Raw genomic sequence first — 24,150 nt, forward strand, 5'->3', positions numbered from 1 at the left:
ATGACCCTCTTTCTCATGCCAAATACAGTTGGAGAAACATAGAAAGTGGCATTTTCACAGGCACTCACATTAGCACCAAATATAAATTCCTCTTTCTACCCTTTTGCCTGAACTTCTCTCCACGACACTGTCTTCTTCCACTTCCATTTCCCAACATAATAGGGACCCTTCATTTGGCAACTTAGTCATTGCTTGGTGGGAGGAAGACGGAATAAGGGAAATGGAGTTTCATTTGGCTACATTGAGTCAAATAATCGCTCTGATAATTTTCAGGGCCTTGGAGAATGTAGAAAAGGATTTCCGTTATAGAAAATTAATGACAAATCTTACACATTCAGGAGCTTTCTTATCTACCATCAATAACTTTATTTACATTATTTACTACAACTTTTCTTGATACTCATATTTATCAGAAATTCATAGGTACAGTCAATTCTTACTTAACATACTACAGAGGAAGGCGGTAATATAGATAGTGCCCCAAATTAGTTCATTTGTTTTGAATACATGGCACTTATAATTCTCCAGCAGATATTCCAGTGTGATCATAATTTGCTCAGCATAGTATTAAAATTCATTTGCATGGCTTGAGTTATATAATGACTATCAGAAAGAGCTAAAAATTATATTGGGTATCAGGTCTTAATCCAATATCTGCCAGGGATGATGCATAAAGTAAGTAGTGTAAAGTTATTTTATAGTGTTATTTTTTAAACTCTTCTTAAAGGTATTTTAAAAGTACCACATGCCCATGGTAAAAAATCAAAATACTACCAAAAGGTTTGAAGTGTTACAAAGAAATGTCCCTCTCATTCAAAATTCCTGATCCCTTCCCCAGAGGCGACGTTTTGTATCCTTCTAGAATTTTTTTGCCGTGCCGTGTCTTAATTCCCCAACCAGCGATTGAACCCATGCCTCCCTGCAGTGGAAGCACGCAGTCCTAACCACTGGACCACCAGGGAATTCCTAGAATTTTTTATGCACATAGAAGCACAAATAACTTTTATAATAATTTTTAAAAACATAAACAGGAACATGCTATATATACTGTTCTGCATCTTACCTTTCTCAATAGATTTTAGAGATTTTTCCAAAATAGCACATCAAGATCTACTTAATTCTTTCTAAAGGCTGCCAAGTATTCCATAATATGGATGATTACAATTTATTTAACCACTCCTCTACTAATGGATAATTAAAAGTTGTCTTCAAGCTTTAACTTTCAAGCTTTACACTACATGTCTTTGTGTCTATTTATGAATTAGGTATGTATGTATTTATTTAAAAGGATACACACCACACACAGACACACACACACAACACATATATGATAAATTCCTAGAAACAAAATTGCTGAGATAGAGTATACATGCATTTAAAAATTTTGACAGATACTAATAAATATTAACAAAATGTCCTCCAAAGGGGTAGATGATAGTGATCCTTTGAATTCTATCTTTATGTGTACCTTATCTCAACAATTAGATCGTTATTCTTCTTCCTCTATCTCTTTGAAGAAGGCATTTATACAGGATGGCACTCAAGATGCAGAAAGTGAGGGGTCCCAGCATCTGGACAGACTGAGGTCACCTCTGATCATTTGGCTGGGGAGGTGGGGGAGGAAAGGAATCATCTCCAAAAGATCACTAAATTCTCTGACTGGTCAGCAGCTGCCTCCCTTTCTTTCTACTCCGCATACGGAAACAGCCCTCAGCACCCGAATACCTTGAACGATGTCATCCTGCCGCTGTAGGGTGGGTCGGGGAGGGCGAGTAGACTCTCTATCAGAAAACCCTTTCTCAGGGGTCCTGGAGCCACCACTCCCCTCACTAAAGGGTGGAGGCAGGTTCCCAGCATGGACCTGACGTAGCTGTTCAAAATCACTGAGGGCGGCGCTCACATCCCAATTCTTTCCTGTCAGGACACAAAGCAAAAAGTGAATTGGGCACTGAGAGTATAGAAAAATTGAGGAAAGATACAGAACCATCATTCTAAGCATCTTATCAAAACCAGCGAGCATATACTCATGTGCACTTCAGTCATTCTCCTTTTCCTTCCCCTACTTTAATTTCCTTCATAACACTTCGATCTGGAATACCACAACTTCTTTGTTTACTTATTGTCTATTTCCTAAGAAAGCCCCGTGTGCATACAGAATTTGTCTCTCTGAACTGAAAGGGCCCTTGGAGACCTAGTAACCTCATTTTACAGATAAAGGAAATGAAGCCTAAAGAAGTAGAGTTACTTGCCCAAAGTCATGGGTAGTTCACACCAGGCCCTCAGCTGGACTGAAGCCCAGGTCTCCTAATTCTGAGATCCAGAGAGTTCTGAGCCTAGATGTGCTCTGGGGTGTCCTAAACCACCTGAAACTGTATACAAAGTTATAGGTATGTGCGTTTTTCTAAAGAAAGAGCTGATAGCTGCCATCAGGTTATCAAAGGGAATTGTTAATTCCCCTCAAATGTAAGAATCACTACTCTGCTGAAGAAAACACCCGAAGGATACAGTTGTCACAGCAGATTTTTCAGTTGCTTTCTCCAGTTAAATTAGTCAATAAATAACATATTGCATAATTGTTCACACTTCTTTCTGTTCTATTCCATTTGTCACCACCTTAATTCAATTCCTATATCACTATATTCCTAGTGTCCCACCTCCAATCTACTCTAAAGGATCCCATGAGATTAATCTTTCTACAGCACAATTCTGATCATTTCAGTTCCATAATCAAATTTTTAGTGGCTTACCACTGCCTACAGAATAAAGTTTAGCCTCCTTTGTCTGACGTTCAAGGCTTTCTATGACCTAGCCTACTTTTCTAACCTTTCCTCTGTGCTTCAACTTCCCTGGCTATGAAAGTGGAGGTGATACCACATAGGGTTGTTAAGAAGATTAAATTAACTGAAAGCACTCAAAACAGTGCTTGGCATACAGAAAGCATTATATATGTATTTACTGCCATTGCTGTTATGCTTCTTGTTATAATTATAATTCTCCAGTTAAGCTGTATTAATCATCCACGCCAGATGAATTTACTTCTGAGCCATTAGATTCACCACCTGCTCCAACTCCCTTTGCTCACTCTGGACTCTGCGTCAGTCATACTGGCCTCTTTGCTGTTCCCAGAAACGTGCTAAGACTGCTCCCACCTACAGCCTTTCCACCAACTATTCCTACTGCCTAGAAGGCTCTTTCTCAAATATATCTACACAATTCCTCATCTCCTTCAGATATTTGCTCAAATGTCACACTCTTAATAAGGCCTACCCTGACTACCCAACTAAAAATCACAACCTACCTCATCATTCCCCTTACCATTTTCCACAGCATCTAACACCTTATACTATGTACTTTACAATTTACTTGGTTATCATGTTTATTGTTCATTGACGATCTCTCAGGCTAGAATGTAAGGGCAGAGATTTTTGCTTGTTTTGTTTTGTTCAAGCATCTAGAACCTAGTGCATAATAGGTACTCAATAAATATTTGTTAAAGAATGGAGGACTTTTGTTCTGAACCAATGAATGAATAAATGATTTGTCTTGAGCACTGGATAGTTATCTCCAACTGTCTGCTAAAGTCCTTAAAATCAGGTCCTCCTAACAGTCAACATGTCTACTGTACGTCCATCATCTTCCCTCCTAAAGGTTGCTTCTTCTCCTTCTTCTACAGTCCCTAAATCAGTAATGGCATCACAACCCCTCCAGGCCAGAAACTACAGTCATTTCAGCTCTTCACCATTCCTCAGACCCCACTCCTCCTCTTCCCTCACTATCTACTGAGTTCTCAAGGTTGTTTGTACCCTTGGAACATTTCTCAAATCTATTCTCTCTTGTCCATTTTTATTGTCACTACCCCAATTCAGGTCCTCATATTTTCACCTGGTCTTTTGGGAGGGGGCTCCCTAGTCTCTCTACTCTTAGTCCCTCCCCTCTATAATTTGTTCTTTACACTACAACCAGAGTTAACTTTCAAAGGAAAAAGCAAGAGACAGAAAGATGGAGACAGAAAATGAGGATCAGGTCCTTTGGTTCTCTTTCTAAATTATACCTTAAATCTACCCACTTCTCACTCTGCTGTTACCACTGTAGTCCAAGTCACCATCACCTCTCACCTGAACTATGGCAACATTCGTAACTGATTTTACCACTTCATCTCTGGCCACCTTCCAATCAGTTCCATATCTTTTATCAGTACACTGTTCAGAAACTCAAACCCAATCATTTCACTCCCCTGATTAAAATCCTTCACCAGCTTCCCACCGAACACACTGAAATGCACAAACCTTACCATGGCCTACAAAGGCCCCCCATATTCTGCTTCCTGCTTATCTAACCAGCTTCCTACCACTCTTTCTTGTACTACTCTTCCTACCTCGCTCACTATCAGTGCCAAACTCTCTCCCACCTCAAGGTCCTTGTATAAGCTACTTTTCTTTACATAAACACTCTGTGCTACAACCCTTTGTCTTGCTACTCCTGTGCATCCTTCTGTGTTCAGTTCACATGTCACTTCTTCAGAAAAAGCCTTTCTGCACTCTATATTCAAATTAGGTTTCTCTCTTAAACTTCCACAGCACCCTCAACTTTTCTTTCATAGTATGAGTGTGTGTGCACATGGGTGTGTGTGAGAGAAAGAGAGACGACATGCAAGAATTAACTTGTAACACACTTGTTAAAAGCCAGACTCTGAAACCAGATTGCCTAGGTTCAAATCCTACTTAACTTCTTGGACCTCAGTTTTTAAGCTGTAATACTGGGATAATAAAACATATTTTGCAGAATGGTTGTGAGAATAAAGTAATATATTTCAAGTGCCTCACACATATTGAACACATAGAAGTGTTCAACACATGTTACAAGAGGAAGAGAAGGCATTTGAGCTGAATCTGGAAGGATGAGGAGAATTTCAAGAGAATAATGGAGGAAAGGACACTGCAAACTTAGGAGACAACTTAATATGATCAGGGAAAGGAAACAGGTCAGGCCTGGCTGGAGCACAGAAACTGTGGGAGAAGGTAGTAGGAGATGAAACTGAAAATACAAGTTAAGGGCAAAGCCATACTGAATTAGCAAACTAGAATTTAAACCCTGATCTTCCGTTTCCAAACCAACACTATTCTCACAGGTGCCTAAGTAAATGTCGTATTGCCACACCTTACTAAGGGCTGAAAACCTAGAAAATTACCTATGTGTGCTAAGAACTTGCTCCTTCCCCCACAGGCTCACCTATTTGCGTCATTATATATTTTCACCAAAAAGCATCTGTTAACTATGACTCCAAACAAAGAATCCTACTGACATGATGCCAAGCCTAAAGGACCTTAAAATCTAGAACATTCACACTTACATATACATACAGAAATAAGTAAACAAAAGCAGCTAAATGAAAACATTAAATTAATCCACTCTATATAGAATGACCCATACAAGTTAGGGAAGGAAAGATAAAAAACATGAATGATCCCAAATATGAAAATCTAATCATTTATACATAAAAAGGAAGTCTTACAGATCTAAAATTATGGTTTTAGTGGACTAATATCAAATTTCACTTGCATTACCTGAGCTTAAATTGACAGTGGAGAAAGCTACCCAAAAATTCAAGGTGAAAAGGGAATTTTGCATTTTAAAATTATGGTGGGTCATGCACAAGGTAGATTATGAGAAGTAACTTAAATGTAAGGCCTACCATACACAAAGTGTCTTTCTGATCACCTTAAATGTTCCAAATCATCCTAACAATAAATATCACATCTTATTTTCTCTCTTCTCATTCTCCCCCAAAGGCTCCTTACCTTCCAGGAGATCTCGGGCCAACCCTGGCTCTGCTCCTGTGGAACGGACAAAGTCGGACAGGACAGCGTCCATGTCCAGGGTCATGTGATCATTAAGTACTTCCAGGCAGCTGATGTAGGGAGGACATAGATCAAAATTCAGGCCTCCACCTGAGGAGCAAATAAACACATAAGGCCCAAATTACACTGGAATGGGATGATCATAGCCCAATGTCAGCAGCTTCCTAACCAAAAGGGGAAACTAATTATCCTAGCTCATTCATTTCAGTAGAATTTATTATAAAGAGTAACATTTAGTTTCCTAATTTCTCATTAACATTAGTTTTTTTTCCTTTTATTATATAAGTTTCAGGTGTCTAGCATTACAGTTCAACATCTATAAACACTACAGTGATCACCATCACAAGTCTAGTTACCACCCATTACATACAGTTCACCCACTTCACCTATATTAATTTCTTAACTACTACATTAACCACAAAACCATAATACCACTCCAAATAATGCTCTTCCTCTACCTTTCTAGAGTATTACATTTCTACCCATCAGTTTGCTTATCCAAACTAATGGAAGGAAGCAACAGACTACCACCCTGAAGAATTCCCCACCTGCATTATTCTCTTACATAGCGCCTGTTTATTTCCTTCTTGGCACTTGATATACCCTGAAATTATTTTAGTTGGTTGCTGTCTAGCCTCCTCCTCCAACATAAAAGTTTCTTCAAAGTACAGAGCTTGTGTGTTTTGTCCACTAATGTATCCCCAGCATGTATCCCTTGGCACAGTGCTTGGCACACGGCTCTCAGCAAACATTTTACTGAATGAATGAATGAATACTATACACTGAATAACTTTAGAGCTGTCTAGTACTCTGAGGAAATGGAAGGAGCAAACTGATATCTAAACTTACTCAAAATAGGGACTTCCCTGGCGGTCCAATGGTTAGGACGCTGCGCTTCCACTGCAGGGGGCATAGGTTCAATGCCTGGTCGGGGAACTAAGATCCCACAAGCTGAGCAGCGTGGCCAAAAAATTTTTTTTAAATAAGACTACTCAAAATAAAACAATCTGTGATTATGCAAAGCAGAGTGGAGATCCCAAAGGTTCATAACAAAGGTCAATCTTTGTCCACTAACTTCATGAACCCAGGAAACATGCCTTTCTCCACTCAGGACAAATGACCACCAAGTAAGTTCACCTGAAAAAGATCGCTTCTTTCAGACTTGACTTTGGCAGAAACTATGTCCCTGACCTGTCTGCCTGGCACCAATCCACATTCCTCTGAAGTTAGCAGTCCCAGAGGAGGGAGCAATAACCGAGTGAAGAACAACTTCTCACCAAAATCTGCCACTTCAGACAGGTTTACAGTTCTCTGTAAAAGAGGACTTGTTGGTAAAGTCACCAGGCACATACCTGCCCCACCACACCCACCAGTCCCCTGCTTTGGAGGAATGCCGAAAGTGTAGAGTTCTCAAAGGCAACAGGGTGGCTCAGGTGACTGTCTCTTCAGAAGCATCTCCTTCTAAACAACCTAAACTCTAAGGGTGATTCTCAGGTACTTTTTCATCACACCTCCCCTGACCCCAAGACACAGATTCTTTAGTGGTGTGATCATCAGATCCTAATTAGCTAAATTCCTTAGAAATAGTAAGGTAAATAAACAGCAGTGATTTGTGGGTTATAAAACCAGTAGGCCACTAACTTAATAACTTCATGTAGAATTTTTTTTTTGGAGAGAGATGGCAAAATAGAAAGCATTCCTTCTCATACTGTTCCATGAGTACAAGAGGTCCAGGAGCAGAGGGACATGTTTAATTCCTATTTGTAGCCGCAACGTCTAGCACAGCATCTACATTACTGTCGACAGTCAATAAATGCCTGATGAATAAATGATTAAATGACTAACTGAACCTCCACATCAGCCACCACCAAACAAATCAATTTGAGGTTTAACTCAGAAGATCAGAAATGTGAGGGTGGGACTTCCCTGGTGGCGCTGTGGTTAAGAATCCGCCTGCCAATGCAGGGGACATGGGTTCGATCCCTGGTCCGGGAAGATCCCACATGCCATCGAGCAACTAAGCCTGTGCGCCACCACTACTGAGCCTTCACTCTAGAGCCTGCGAGCCACAACTACTCAGCCTGCAAGCTGCAACTACTGAAGCATGCGCGCCTAAAGCCCGTGCTCCACAACAAGAGAAGCCACCGCTGTGAGAAGCCCACGCACCACAACGAGGAGTAGACCCCGCTCACCACAACTAGACAGAGCCCGCACCCAGAAATGAAGATCCAACACAGCCAAAAATAAGTAAGTAATAAATAAAAACAAAAATAAATTTAAAAAAAAATAAAAAGAAGAGAAATTCAAGGGTACTTCATCTTTCACATCACCCCACTATTTCTAATGGTCTGTCCCAGTCCCAATCCATCTCTCAAAGTTTTACAAACTCTCCTTTCTAAAGAGACATCAACATACTGTCACTTCCACAACCCATATATCAGAAGAGTTCTACCTACACTTATATATATTAGCTGGGTGACTTTGGTCAAATTACTTACAGGGTGTCAGTTGCGTCTTGTATATCCTAGACTTGGATTCGATGACTTCTAAGATCCTTCCCAGGTTTAAAAAATGAACGTCTTTACTTCACTACACCTCAGAAACTTATGATCCTTACATTCTCTTTTGGTCTGCATATTACCAATGTCTAATTTACTTCCATTTTAATATCACAACTGTCAGAAAAGACTACCATTACATAAAGAACTTCTGGCCTAAGATACCTCAAATTCAAAATGTTGTTGTTTTTAAACAATTTAGTTCCTCAGATAAAATACTTAAGAATTAAATTCCTTCAAAATTCACAGATGAATGAGTGGTTTCCCTTTCCTCTAATACAGACAAGAATTCCTTCTTCAAGCCCATTTTAGTCACTGTCTTAGATCACAGGGCATGGTAGCAGCCCAAATAACTTAAACACATGAATAATCCAAAACCAAGAGCACAGATGCAAAATGAATTTCAACCTTCTCTCTTAAAAAAACATGAAAAGGAACTTGGTAAAGCCACTCTAATAACTTACTGAAAGGATGTGGGGAATATACAGTAAGTACACAAATAACAATCAACAAAAAGGTACTCAGCAGAAGTGAGAAGTTGATTAAGCCACAGGCTTATAGGCAATTTCCCAGCCAGCCAGAGGCTTTTGAGTGAGAGAAGCCAATGAAAACCATCAATGTCATGGCATCATAGACCTCATATGCCAACGTAGTAGGATATTCTTTTAAAAAATATTTTTTAAAAATAATTTCCAAAAAAAAGAATTAATTCTGAGTAAGTCATCTGAAAAATTAATAAATAAATAATTTCAAGGTCCAACATTATCTAGAATGACTTGCTCAAAAATTCGAAGCACTAAACCAAACTTCTTGGCAGCCCATTCTTATATTTGATGTATCCAGGTGCATGCCATGGACTCCACCCTAACCCCACCCAACAGGTGAGGACTGCAGTTTTTGTTACGTCACTACCAACACCTGGCTTGAGCTTCTTAAATTCCAAATGGGACTATCCAAGGTAATGACTAAGACTCACAGTCCTTGACTCTCAGCACACAGGAAGGAAAAAAAAAGAAAACAAAACACTGGCTTTCAAACTTTCAAATGAAACAGAAGAGGTACTCAAATATTTGTTGATTGAATGGTGTTTAGACAAATCTAAACTGGAGTCAACATCCTCCAACCTTCCAATTGGTGGGACTTTAGCGATTATTTAAACCAATATCTGCCCCAATGCAAGAATCCTTCTATTACATCTCTGACAGATAAATCATCCAGTCTCCACATGAATACAAGCTCTGATGGAGACTCATTTCTTTGCCACAATGTCCATTTTATTGTTGCACAGCTCTAATTGTTAGAAAATGCTTTTTTAAACTAAATCACCAGCCCCCCTCTCTCTCTCACATAATGGTCCTTGATGTCTTCTCTAGAACAATAAAATCTACTCCCAGGAATGATGGAATTTTCATGGAAAAGGAACAGATAAAGCATTTCTTTCCATAAAAATTTGTTGTAGGTCAACACTGCAATGTTATCATAAGCCAGCCAGTGCCTTTTTTTTCTTTTACTAAATTCTTCCTTATATCAATACTTGCTTTTACCTGTATTCATTCATAACTGTTTATGCTGACCCTACAGTACAAACTCAACAAGTGGAATAAATCAAGTCATGTACCTTGTTCAAAATTCACTTCTGCTGCTATCTTTGCCTCTCATCCCTACTTCCACACTTTCATGCCCTCTTGAAGTGATGACAGCAATCAAGAATAAAAACTAACAAGTTAATATTAAGTAAGCACTTTCAAAACACTATCTTATTCATTAACAACAAAACCCCTAGAGCAGGCTTATTATTCCCAGTTTACAAGTAAAGAAAGGTATAAGGTTTGAAAAGTCAGGTGGGTTACCCAAAGTCTGAACCCAGATATTTTGAACACATGCTCTCTCTACTGTACTATGATGCTTCCCTAGGGACTAAGTCATTACTGATTCCCAGAACTGCACTGATTCTTATCCATTCAATTCTTTCACCATAGGAAAGGGCTGTGCCTATCTCTCAGTGTTTATTAATGACTTAGACACCTGCCTTATATTTTCCTCACTTCAAATCCTACCACCTTCCTGAGCAATTTCAACCCCCACCTGCATAATCCATCCAACATTTCTGCCTTAGAGTTTCATAATCTCATCAAATGCAAAGACCTCCATCTCCACTTCAACAACTCAGTCCTGGACCCTGCCATGCCCTGAAACCATTCCACCTCTAAATCTTCAACTCCCAACATCTTACTCTGGCTACAACCTCATCTCCCTCCAGCTCTTCCTTACTACTAAACCTGCTATCTCACCTCAAGACATCCTCACCTCAGACTAAGACATCCAATTCCTTAACCACCTTATTCACTGATTCAACAAAAATTCATGGAGTGCCTACTCTGTGTCAGGCACTACGGTCAGGACTAGGAACACAACCATGAACTAGACATAATCTCTATCCTCACAAAGCTTCCAGTATGGAGGGAAAAAAACAAAAAAATTCACAATTATAATCATAATAGGGAAAAATATTGGGGGGAGGAGTGTTACAGCCTATAGGGAGTCAGGAAAAGCTTTCCCAAGAAAGTGACATTACACCTAAGAACTGACGAACGAGTAGGCATTGGAGACACACTAAGAAAGAAAGAATGCTCTTAGCAGAGGAAACAATATCAATGTTCTGTGGCAAGGAGGAACACAGAAGTGAAAATGGTGCAAAATGAGGATGAAGAAAGGGCCTAGTGGACCCTAATGAAAATTGAGATTTTATCCTAAAAGTAATGAGAAGGCTTTGAAGGGTTGTAGGCAGGGATAGGACATGATCAGATTTAAATCATTAAAAGATCACCCTGGCTCGGGTGCTTTGTGACCACCTAGAGGGGTGGGATAGGGAGGGTGGGAGGGAGGGAGACGCAAGAGGGAAGAGAGATGGGAACATGTGTATATGTATAACTGTTTCACTTTGTTATAAAGCAGAAACCAACACACCATTGTAAAGCAATTATACTCCAATAAAGACGTAAAAAAAAAAGAAATTATAGATGGAAGGGGAAAAAAAGATCACCCTGGTTGCAGTGGGAAGAACAGTTTGTAGGGAACACAAGTGGATTTAGGGAGACTTGTTTAGAAAACTACTGGAAAAGAGATGATGGTGAGCTAGACTAGGATGAGAGTGGAGAAGACTGAGAAAAACAGATAGATTCCACTTTGTTCCTTCTTACCTACCTGAACATAAACACAATGAGTGATGACTTTATTTTCCTGTAAAAACCTATCCTTACCCTTCCATTTCATTGGCCCAACCTGGATGGACCCCACATTCAACTTCTCTGCTACTAAATAGGGCTACTGCACAAGACAAGATCACATAATACTACAGAGCAACGTGACTACAGATATATGGTGTTCCATCTCATTCCTTTCAATGAAACACTGCAGTCTTTTGCTTGACTTTGGTACCTCACCAGTCTTCTCAGCTACTACCCCACACCTTTGCCATTCTCTCTGAGCCTCCCACCAAAACCTTATTACCTCCCTTACTCCTGGTAGATGACCTTCCCTCTGACTTCACAGAAAAAATAATGAAACGAAGCAAGAGGAGTTCCTTCAGGTTTCCTCCTCTGCCCTACCTGCTGGCTGCTATTCTCTTCTTCCCTGCAAAACTCCTTAAATTAGACTACAGTCACTGATGCTACTTTCTCACCTTATGGTCAGTCCTCGACCTACTAAAATGGGCGTCTATAGAAAGACAATGGCACCACTGTCTTATAGATAAGATTAACATCATCCTCCTTACTGCTTATCTAAAGTATCTCTTTGTAGGGACTTCCCTGGTGGTGCAGTGGTGCTCAAGCCCTGGCCCAGGAAGATCCCACATGCCGTGGAGCAACTAAGCCCATGTGCCACAACTACTGAGCCTGCGCTCTAGAGCCCATGAGCCACAACTACTGAGTCCATGTGCTGCAACTACTGAAGCCCGTGTACCTAGAGCCCATGCTCCACAACAAGAGAAGCCACCACAATGAGAAGCCCACACACCACAACGAAGAGTAGCCCCCGCTCAACGCAACTAGAGAAAGGCCGTGCGCAGCAACGAAGACCCAATGCAGCCAAAAATTAATTAATGCATTCATTAATTTTTAAAAATGCATTCGTAGTCCCCGACTCTTTCCAACTCACCCAGGAATCCCATAGGCACTTCAAGCTCAGCACATAAAAACATGAGCCCATTCTCTATCTCTGTCCCCCACCCTTTGAAGAAGAAGCTATTCTTCTTCTGGTATTGTCTCTTCTAGCAAGTGGTACCACCATCCCTCCTATCACTCAAGTCACAAGCCTGGGAACCACCCCGGATTTCTCTTGTGCCTTATTCTCGCTCACAAATAGTCCTTTACTAAGGTTTACTAATTTTAACCTTAAAAAATTCTCAAATCCATCCAACACCTTCAGATGTTCATAACCTGGACCCCAGTAAGTAGCTTCCTAATTTCTCCCTCTTCCTCTCTCCAGCCACTTTTCACAGTGGTTGCTTGTAGAGGCTGATCAATCTAAAATACAAATATGATAGTATTATATCCCACTGCTCTGAATTCTTTACTGGATCCTCAGTGACTAAAGCTTAATATCCAAATTCCTATACATGACAAACGAGGCCCTTCATGATCTAGCTCTACCTAACCCTCCAGCCTTATCTACCTCCCATCATTCCCCTCCTTGTACTGGTAGTTCCCCAAGCATATACTACGTGCTTCACATTTCAGTTCCTTTGTGAATGTTGTTCCCTCTGCCTGGAATGACTCCTGGCCTAACAGGTGAATTCTTATTTCTTCTTTAAGGCTAACTTAAGTACTACCTCATCTGCAAAATCTTCCCTGGCTTCTCAAGCTAAAGTGCCTGCTTCCTCCTTGGTGTTACATCTTGTACTCTACCTCTATCATATTCTTTATCACACTGCACAGTATTTGTGTTTATTTACATGTCTGTCTCCCCACTAAACCATGAGCAATTTGAGGGCAGGAATCTTGTCTTGTTCATCCTGTATTCCTAGCATCCAAGCACCTGGTAGGTATTCAATTTTTGTTCAGATGATCTGAATTCTACTTGTACAGTATCCCACTAAACACACACACACAAAACAGTATTGTCGATAATCAGATAATCAGTGTTGTAAACAGGCAAGTCATCTCAAAGTGTTTACAGTATTGTAAACGCTGCTCATCTCAAACACATTTGCTTAAGATTGTAATATGATCTTATGTGCAACAGATTTCTCTCCCTAAACATTTAGCTCAGACTAATATTAAAACCAGTCTGCATGATCTGAGTGCCCAACTACGTAGTAACAGAGAAAAGTGACTTAAAATTAAATACTGACTGTAGATAATACAGCTATGTTAAAATGCGTGAGAAACTACTGACCCTACATTCTCTCATCTACAACATCCCCCGAAGTGTCCACATTCTCACACTATACCCACTCTCCTGGTCCCACTGATGCATTACAGCTGTGTCTGAGTACTCTCCAACTCCTCCCCAAACTCACTGGAAAACCACAACATTCAAGACTGTCAAGAATTTTCAAAGGTCAGCAACTCCTCCACGTCTATGATGTCAGTCCCAAGGAATCCAGACAGGGAGAAAGAGAAGGGACAGAAACCCTTAGACTTTCACACAATTCTTGACTAGGTGGGCGGGAGAGATGAAAGACTGTATTGGCAGATTGTTTTTAATTAACATACATCCTTCCAAGTGAAAGAAACAGAATATAACCTTCTTAGAAAAAAAAATAATTGACCAAGTTCCATACTAAAGAGACCTATATATCACTAAATGTTATAACCCAGAGATAATAAGATGGGTCTAAATGGAAGAAAAGAAGGAAAAGGAAGTAATATGTGTTAAAGTTTTAGACATTGTTTTCATTTAAACTTCCAAACAACTCTTAGAGGTTTGTCTGTATTGTTAACTCCATATTATAGATGGAGATGCTAAAGCTCACAAAGGTTAGATAATCTACCCAAGGTTATACAGTTTGAAAAAGTGGTAGAACCAGAATCTTTATGAGTCCAGCCAATCTGACTCCCAAGACCAGACACTTGCACTAAATCACACTTAGTCCAGGGAGGAGGACTGAGCAAACACAGGCAGTCCACCATGTGAAAGTCCACCCTCACTGCTTCAACTCCTTTCAACTCCACCTGGAGAGAGAGAATAGGCTCTGGATTCAGACAGATCTAGGTTCAAATCCCTGATCTACTACTAACGGTGATGCAATCATGGGTAAGTAATATGACTGTTCTGTGCCTCTGTTCCTTCATGTTAAATTGGGGGAAATACCTACACTTCAGACCTCTCGTTAGGATTAAATAACTTAAGATATGAAAAGCCTTTAGGGCAGTGCCTAGCACACAGTAAGTCCTCAAAACATGTCAGTTGCTTTCTTGCCTCTGCCTCACTCCACTGTATGCCCAACACAGCCTCTGTATCTCTCCTTCAGAAGCTCCCCCTACTTCTCCAAACCCTCCAGTCCTACAACTGTTTCCAAGGCACAGTCTTAACATATACACATTGTACATGCTCTATGACTCCCATTTCAGTGTCTTTCAACTCCTCAAGTCCTCAAGAAAACGTCGTAAAGGGAACTCCCTTACTTGCATCCTCTACCAGATGGTCCCTCAAAAAAAAGAGCAAAAGAAAAATGTCTGTCCTCTCCTAGAGGTACAGACATAGCTAAAGAGCTCCTTCATCCCCAGATCTCCAGGAACAGCAATTTCACACATATTGACCGAAATTCTAATGCCTTTATCTACCAGCCCTATCTCCCCACCTTACTACTCTCCTCATTCCAGATTCAAAGACTCTATAATATTCACCTAATCTCATGCACAATGTCTATTTTTTTGATTATTGGAAGGAATAATCCTACTCACCCTGCACAATTCTGAGATGTTTTCTACCTCCACTACAGTGTATACTTGGGTAATGTCTATTTTCTCCCCCAAAAACAAACTTAAGAGAAAAAAACTTAACCCGATCATATAAGTTACCACTCCCAAAACAATGCTATTGTGTATACACACCAGTAAGGACTCAAGAATTGGCCCCTGGACTTTATCACTACAACTGGTTATGTGTATGAGTCAGAACAAGACTTATCTATTTCTTTTCAAAAGTTTCTAGTTTGGGGCTTCCCTGGCAGCGCAGTGGTTGAGAGTCCGCCTGCCAATGCACGGGACTCGGGTTCTTGCCCCGGTCCGGGAAGATCCCACATGCCGTGCAGCAGCTGGGCCCGTGAGCCATGGCCGCTGAGCCTGCGCGTCTGGAGCCTGTGCTCCGCAACGGGAGAGGCCACAACAGTAAGAGGCACGCATACTGCAAAAAAAAGTTTCTAGTTTTTATCAGGCTACAAACAGCAAAATAAATTTCTAAGAGACAAATCCCATAAATAGCCAAATGCTAATATACAAATGAGACAGAAGTTCACAGAGAACTCCTTATGAACTGGTATTTGTCTTTTCGGTGCTACTGATAAAAGGCTCCCTGGATTACAGTTATTTGGGAAATTTAATAATTTGGAAGGCTTGTACAATGGAAGTGACCTTTGGAAAAATAAGGGCAGAGACAGTCACAGAGAAAGCCTATTATAATATTGGCACAAGAGTAACTTAAACAGAAACCATGTTAATGTTTATTTTTTTTAGATCCAGACCAGTATGTCTATTTGCCACACACAATGAATTTTTTCTTTTTCCTTTCAGCTAAGGTCAAGGATAGCCCAAGGTTTGATTCTCAATAAGTTCAACTTTTAAAAGAATAGCCTGTAAAAACAAAAGTTCTACTGAGCCCTTAAAAATAGGACTTCCCTGGTGGTGCAGTGATTAAGAATCCACCTGCCAGTGCAGGGGACATGGGTTCAAGCCTGGTCCAGGAAGATCCCACATGCTGCAGAGCAACTAAGCTGGTGTGCCATTACTACTGAGCCTGTGCTCTAGAGCCCACGAGCCAAAACTACTGAGCCCGCATGCCACAGCTACTGAAGCCTGTGCACCTAGAGCCCGTGCTCCTCAACAAGAGAAGCCACCACAATGTAAAGCCCGTGCACCACAACAAAGAGTAGCCCCCGCTCACCGCAACTAGAGAAAGCCCGCACAGCAATGAAGACCCAATGCAGCCAAAAATAAAAAATATATAAATACATAAATTTATTTTTAAAAATTCTCATTACTGAACTTTAGACATGAGAGAAAAATAAATACTACAAATCAACAGAAGCTAGTCTAATAGCAAAACACACTATCTCTCTAGAATCAACCCTCAAATATTCAGTAGCTGACAACCTTCTCTCCCCTTCTTGATTCCTAACTACTGGTCATTTCACTGTCAATTACAGAACTTCCATTCAAGGGAAGAAATAGCAGAAGGGAAAAAAATTCCAATTACTATCCTATCTGAGATTAGTTATCCACAGGAAATTAATTCACTTTGTAAATTCCTTCTGATAAATTAACTTCCTTCAGCATACAACTACTAATTTTTATAAAAGCCTCAATTAGAAAATGTAATTTGCCTTTTATAAAATGATATAATTCAGTTCAAAGAAAGACACTTTTTATTATTATTATTATTATTTTTAATTCTCCATCTGCAAGTTCCACTGTTCCATCTTTCCTGGCTATATCTAAACCTCACTGAACTCCCATAGGTACAATATGTGAAAAATTCACTGGCACTTGCTGTTATCATATACTGCCTTATCATATTAGTTGGCCTTCCGGATATTTACCTCGCCAATTTGACTAACAGTCATTCATTCAAAATTTACCAAGCCGGGTCCACCACAGCCTGGGGATACAAATGAAGGAGAAGCCAGAGTCCTACCTTCAAGGCACTCCAGTCTGCTGTGAGAAATCTAAACACGTTTTAGTGCCCAGAGGGGTAGGAAGAGGTCTTGGGAGCAAGTAGTTCACCTTGATGGGTTAGGGAAGTTTCTCAAACTTAGTCTTTAGGATGTGTAAGGCTGGAGGACAGGATACATTCTAGGTAGAATTAAGGTCCTTGAGCTTGGCACCTTTCTTTTATACTTTTAAAAATTCTAAACAGGCCTAACAAACTGCTTGGCACATAGTAGATGCCCAACAAATATCTGTGGTTCTAAATTATTCATGGTAGTCCATGTGTGTGGTTAACTAAGAGCTCATCTATACCTAAAATAGGCTGGTGAATATTCACGGGTTTCAAATGTCACCATTCACCCCACAGATATGTAAAATAAAGGTCTATATGAACAAATACATTTGTACAGCTGTCTGTTCACTAAGAATAGCTTCTCTTTCACTGTAATTTTTTGTTTTTAAAGCACTTTCACAAATATGGCCTCATTTAATAACAATTTTAAAAATTATATACCCTTTGAGATTTTTAATCCCTTCTTTTCTGATGGAAAACACATACACAGAGAGAAGCTTACAAAGCTTGAGTGATACCCAGATAGCAAGGAGCTTGGACCTACATATTCTGAATTTGAATACAGGGTTCATATCAGTTCTCCAGGGATTTAGAGCAAAATGAAATCAGTCTAGCCATGCAAAGTCCACAAGCTGAAGAACTCTTTAATACTTTGCTTTTATAACTACTATCCACATTCACCCACACTGTCTTCTAGCCACACCCCCCATCCCCCAGCAATCCTGCCAACACACACCTATTTCTATTTCCACGTTAGAGTTAAGAAGCAGAAACTCCAACCCAGGGTATCCTGAGCATTATTTGGGTCTCTTTCACTTGTATAGGTTGTACCTTTTGTGATAATAATTTCTCTTTTAAAAGCAAGCAAGCCTCTGGTGGCACAGTGGTTAAGAATCCATCTGCCAATGAAGGGGACACGGGTTCGATCCCTGATCCAGGAAGAACCCACATGCCACAGGGCAACTAAGCCCGTGCGCCACAACTACTGAAGCCCACGTGCCTAGAGCCCATGCTCCACAACACGAGAAGCCACAGCAATGAGAAGTCCGCGCAACGCAACGCAACGAAGAGTAGCCCCCGCTCGGCACAACGAGAGAAAGCCTGCGCACAGCAACAAAGACCCAATGTAGCCAAAAATAAACAAACAAACAAACAAACAAACAAATTTATTTTTTAAAAAAGCAAGCAAGCCTCATATTTATGCACGTAAAATTAGTTACAAGCATATAATACAATCTGACAAGTCTAGTCTACCTGGGAATATAGGTTATACCCTTCTAATATGTACATAATTAACATTTCACATTCAGGTCTTATGTGGAACAAGGCTGGTGGTAAGGTACAGAAAGTCAGTCTATTTTCCTTGTTTGGCACTCTAGAATTATGGACTTTAGAACTAGGATATCAGAGATCATTTCATTCCATGCCCTCAAGTTACAGATAAGAACACTGAGAACCAGGTGAGTGAGATTAAGTGACTTGCCCAAAGCCACACAGCTAACTAGCGAGAAAACTGTGTGTAGAACATAAATCTGTTAACTCCCATCCCAGAAATCTTCACTTGACTTCATATATATTGATAACTTTCAATTCTCCATGTAATCTGCACTGTGGATTGATATATGAAAACGTCTTTTCCTCCTGCCACCCAGATAAATCTCTTACTTCTACAGATGTATATCAAAGAAAAAAATGTGTACCTGGGAAGTTTAATCACTTAAGCAAACCATATTGGATAAGGGAAATCATCTATAAAGAAGATCATGAAAACATGCTCAAATCATCATTTTTGTTTTGATCGTCACCACTAAAAATATAAATGGATTTGAAAATACTGTATTCTTCTAGCCTATATCCCTAAGGTCTGAAGTTCTGTAAAATTTAAGTTTTATAAAATTATAAAATTATGTATGACATAGGGAGAGATTTTTTCTTTTTCTTTTCTATTGATAGTTTGAAGCTATAATACACTTCTCATACGTTAAGAAATCACAGCAATAACTAAATTTTGAACAGAATAAAACATAAAAACCAAGAGAGAAAGCACCAACCTTTAACACATTACTTCTCCTTGTCCAAAAATGTAAAATGCCTGGAAGCATCAAAGCAACCACTTTCCTCGCATTCACATTTATTCACGTTTATTTGCAGAAAAGTTACATTTCTTCTTCCTCTTAGGAAGGGCCACCATCAGCACAGCAGCACCGAGGTCACGCAACTCTCCCCTTATGAAAACTTTAACCTCCTGACTCAATCATTCAATAAGCACTTATGAAGGACCCGCTCAGTGCCAGGCAGTCTGCTAAGTGGAGGGGACACATCATGCATCAACTAATAAGGCATTATCCCTGCTTTCTAGAAGTTCATCTAATGGGCTGGTTCCAGAGAAAACCCTAAGATCGGTATCAGCTAACTTCCTTTATTCAACAAAGATTTACTGAGTGCCAGGCACTAGAGACAGAAAAGGATGGCAAGGAAATTTTTAAAAGTAAGAGGTCTTTTCAAAATTTACTGAACAAGTTCCTCTTTTGGATTATAAAAATCACATGTTCTTCTCTAAGAACACCAATCATCAGAAGTCGACTGTAAAGGCTTTTAATGATAACACCTAACCAAATATTTTGGTCAAAGGCACTGTTTCCTCAGTCTTCCTACACTGGGAGGCCAGGCAGATACTATCCTGGACCAACATAATTTTGTTATTCATTATAAGATCCATAATATAGGAATGTGGTTGATCTTACCAATAAACTGGGATGAGTTGTTTTCTATGTAGACAGATGCTTCCAGTAAAATGTACTATAAGCCTCTACGGTCAAACAGATGATAAATCCTGTTAAATTTTCTTGCCACCACAGAGCACATCAAAGTAGTATAGGTAACCCTTCACGAAGACATAGCACCAGGCCAAGTTTTCAGGGTGTCAGGTCTCTGCTTCTCCTTCTCCCTTCCACAAAAACTACAAAAGGAATCAATTAGTACACAAGTCACCTGACAAATATCCCATTGTCCTCTGAGTTCTTCTCCTTGAAATTAATCCAGGAAACCAACCCCTGTAAAAATGAATCCCATTCCATTAATATTTTTAATGTTATTATTAGTAATGATGGTGGTGGTGATAGCAACCACTAGCTTTGTGGTTCACAAAACACTTTCAAATATATTATCTTATTTACTAAAAAAAATGGAGAGGGGATAAAAGGAAACATCATAGGCAACTATCAAAAATCAAACCCAGTTTAACTGGAATTGAAAAGCAAGCATTTTTAATTCTACCAAAGAGCCAAGAAGTTATTTCTATCAAAAAAGCAAAGGGTTGACTCTAGCAAAGCAAAATCACAAATACCCCCTTAAATGTTAGGCCTAACTGATTCAATTTATAAATGTTAAGTCTCAGCAAGAATCTGATATTATAAATCTTTGTTACCCCAATCCCTTTCCCAAATGCTTTACCCACAGTTAAAGGCTCAACAAATACTCTTCTAAAGAAGGAACAGTTAATGATGAGGAAGCTGCCCTAGGAAGACAAAGTGATAATACTCAGCATTCAAGTACCTTTTTAAGATTTAACTAACGTTTATTGTGCACCAAATCAAGTATCAAGCACTAGGCTAGACACACCCACATAAATCATCTCATTAACCTCATGAGCCATGCCCAGATATTCCTGGAATCCAAATACTAAATTGACTGGATCCCCAATACTAAATAGTTTTGACACTTACAGCCTTGATCCCACCTTATTAATCCCTAGAATTCAACTCCTACTGGAATTTAGCTCATCACTCTCACAGACTTAAGCATCTTTTAATGCTTTCTGCTAGGTAATGCTCATGAAAAAACTCCCTGTGCCTGTTTTTAAGCTCCTAACTCCAGAATACCACTCATTCCAGATATGGCACATGGTGATAATGGCCATAATCTAACAAGTATTCTCTTGGATCACACTTGCTAAAGAATAAACCTAAAATGCTAACAAAACTGGATTTCAGCTGGGCAGAAGACATTGAATATTAACAGTCTTCTCAACCTCGAGACTATTTTCTAGTCCTCTGAATACAGAAAATCTTCTCTATTTGAATGAACTGCGAAAAGCAAGTGTGACCCAAGAGTCACATACTCATCAGAAAGAACCAAGGGAAAAAGAAAAAAATATTCCAACTGGCATGACCACATCACAAGGTTAACAACACATTACTCATCATTGTCCTACAAGAAAGAACTTGCAAGCAGGCAAGGAAGTCAAGGAAACAAACAAAACTCTACCAGTGCTCAAAGCACAAACACATCCAAATGCCAAAGCAGGTCTCACTGTCCAGTTCATGCCCAGGTATGAGTGGGTTCAGAGAGAGTGGGTAGAGGGGAGGGGAAGAGAGGAAAAGCATTACTGTGCAGGTGTGCTTGCCAGCACCAAGGCAGATTTCTTTCTCAGATTCATCAAGAGCCTTTTTAAAAAGAAATACGGGGGGAACCCACCTATTTTTATAGCTTGATTTGTGCAATTACAGAGAACATGTTGTATATGTAAACAGCAGCATATTGTACTGATAATAACTGTTGCAGACATTCCCTTTGGAATCCATCGGTTCTATACCTAAATCCTAGATCTGCCACTTTCTTGCTATGTGACTTTGGGCAACTTATTTAACTTCTCTGTGCCTTAGCAGAGACTTCATCTGATATTCACTGTGATATCCCTCAGCACCTTAAACAGCGCCTAAATATTCTGGTGAATTAATATTTTATTAACATAGTAATAAATACTTTGGATGAATTACCTGCGAGCAGGTATAAGAATATCTACCTAACTTACGGAATTGTTATCAGTATTAAATGAGGTGATTATATAAAACACTTAGTACAGCTCAGGGTAGGGTCTTCACTATTAAATAGCAAAGTTTTCTTCCCTTTATTCCCCAGGCAGGTCACAAGTTATAAAAGAAGAGTAGTCATGGTAAGGATTAAAATGGGATAAGAATTGTAGAAGCCAAACCATGGAATATGTTGACTACAAGGGAGCTAACATAAAATCCAGGAATATTTAATCTTGGCTGATGAAATTACATAACAGTGCCAGACCCTTATAGTAGATACATAGTGTTAGCTGATCCAGAAAATGCTATTTTGCATCTGCAGGTATCTGTTACCAGATAGATAAAAGCCTGGTAGAAAGGAAAAGGAAAGGAAAGGGAAAAAAAAGGGAGTAAGAAGGAGTCACTTCTTAAATATGCCTGACTACATATTTAAAAACAAAACGTAAAGAATTCTTCAGAAGGCCATTCAATTCTCTAAAAACACACCATTAGCAAAAATACCCTATTGATTCACAGTATTTACTGCACTTTTTAGGTAATAAGATCTGTGTAAGGAAACTGTTCATAACTGCTGACAGGGTAAATAAGCTTGAAAGATTTGGGTCCAAAACTCTCCTCCTCCAAAAAGACTAATGTGGCCTTTGAGGCTACTTCACCTATAGTTTGTAACCAAAGCAACCTAACTACATGCAGGGGGAAGGACTATTTTATCTTGAAAATTGGTGGTCAGAGAATATATGCAATTAAATCCAAAATCTGAAAGAACCCTTTTCCTTGACTGTGAAGAAGTGAAACTCAGAAGAAGATAGCTCTAAGAAACCTAGATCACTGTTACATTATGAGCCTGACAGAAGTATACACATTTAGCACCTAAATATAAGGAAAATCTATGCAGAACTGAAACAGCTTGTGGTTAAACCTCATCATAATGTGGTCTTCAACTTCCCATTTCACTTCCAGGCATTTGCTCTGTGTTTTTAACCACCTGACCCACCTCCTCGTAAGCCGTATGATATAACAGAAAGAGCACTGAACAACAGTCAAAAGAATGGGCTCTACACCAAGTTCCACTACTTACAAGGCATGCACACCAGCCACTTAAACTCTTTGCATTCAGTATTATCTGAGTGTTGGGCTAGACTCAGTGCTTGCTTCCACCAGGGTATCCCTTTGGAGAGTAGATCAGAAACCAACCAAACCCAGCTCCCCTACTGCTATAACCCAGAATAAAAACATGAGCATTGTTCTCATCTATCCCTTTCCCATAAAAGCAGTTACCAAATTCTATTTAGTTTTCTTCAAATCACTTGAATCTCTCCCCTTTCTCCATTCCCATCACCCCTGTAGAGACTCTTTTGTAACAGTCCTCTAACTGCTCTCTCTTCCTCCATTTCACACCACACGGCTGAATCAGTTTTCCTAAAATACTAATTTATATATACAATTCCCTGCTCAGGAATTTTTCACTGTAAGGATAAACCAAACTCCCCGGCCTGAGATTTAAGGCCCTCTCCAATTTACCTAACTCTCCAACTTTATTAATCTCATTGCTCTCCTAGGTGAAACACTATGTCTACTTGTTCTGCCTCCCAAGCAAGATGGACTCAGCTCAAAGTTCTCATACTTCGAGTGTTTCCCCTCTGTAACTACCCAGTCTTCTCTCTTCTCTAAGGCCTAGATTATCCTAAGGGTAAAAATTTTCCCTACCCACTCCCTCTAAACTTCTGTATAACTCTATATAACTGTACCCCTCACTTGACACGTAATGCCCATGACTTTGTATTACTATTTATCTTTTTATGCAAACGTTCAGTCTTCATAACTTACTAACTTCTTGATGACTTTAACTCTTTCTATACCTGAGGCCTAACTTTTCAGAGGGCAGATATCTAACAAAATGTTTGTTGTTGAGGGTAACTACCTTGAACAAGTCATTTAAATATCCTGGGCCTCATTTTCCTCACCCAGACAATGATG

The 24,150-nt window shown here is 39.7% G+C and overlaps 1 protein-coding gene across 2 annotated transcripts in view; it reads right to left on the minus strand.

The window, feature by feature from the left end:
- OTUD7B (OTU deubiquitinase 7B) overlaps positions 1 to 24,150 on the minus strand; it is a 53,582-nt gene that overhangs the window by 17,488 nt on the left and 11,944 nt on the right. The window contains exons 2-4 of one of the 2 annotated variants that reach the window (XM_082613428.1): positions 20,104 to 20,318; positions 5,799 to 5,948; positions 1,726 to 1,914 (exon numbers count right to left, since the gene is read on the minus strand). In XM_082613428.1, coding sequence (XP_082469554.1) covers positions 1,726 to 1,914; positions 5,799 to 5,883 — 274 coding nt within the window. In that variant the 5' untranslated portion in view covers positions 5,884 to 5,948; positions 20,104 to 20,318. The remainder of the gene's footprint in view (positions 1 to 1,725; positions 1,915 to 5,798; positions 5,949 to 20,103; positions 20,319 to 24,150) is intronic. The other variant, XM_082613429.1, reaches the window with a different exon arrangement.

The sequence above is a fragment of the Mesoplodon mirus genome, assembly GCF_964341445.2.
Source record: "Mesoplodon mirus genome assembly, chromosome: 3".
Classification (NCBI taxonomy): Eukaryota; Metazoa; Chordata; class Mammalia; order Artiodactyla; family Ziphiidae; genus Mesoplodon; species Mesoplodon mirus.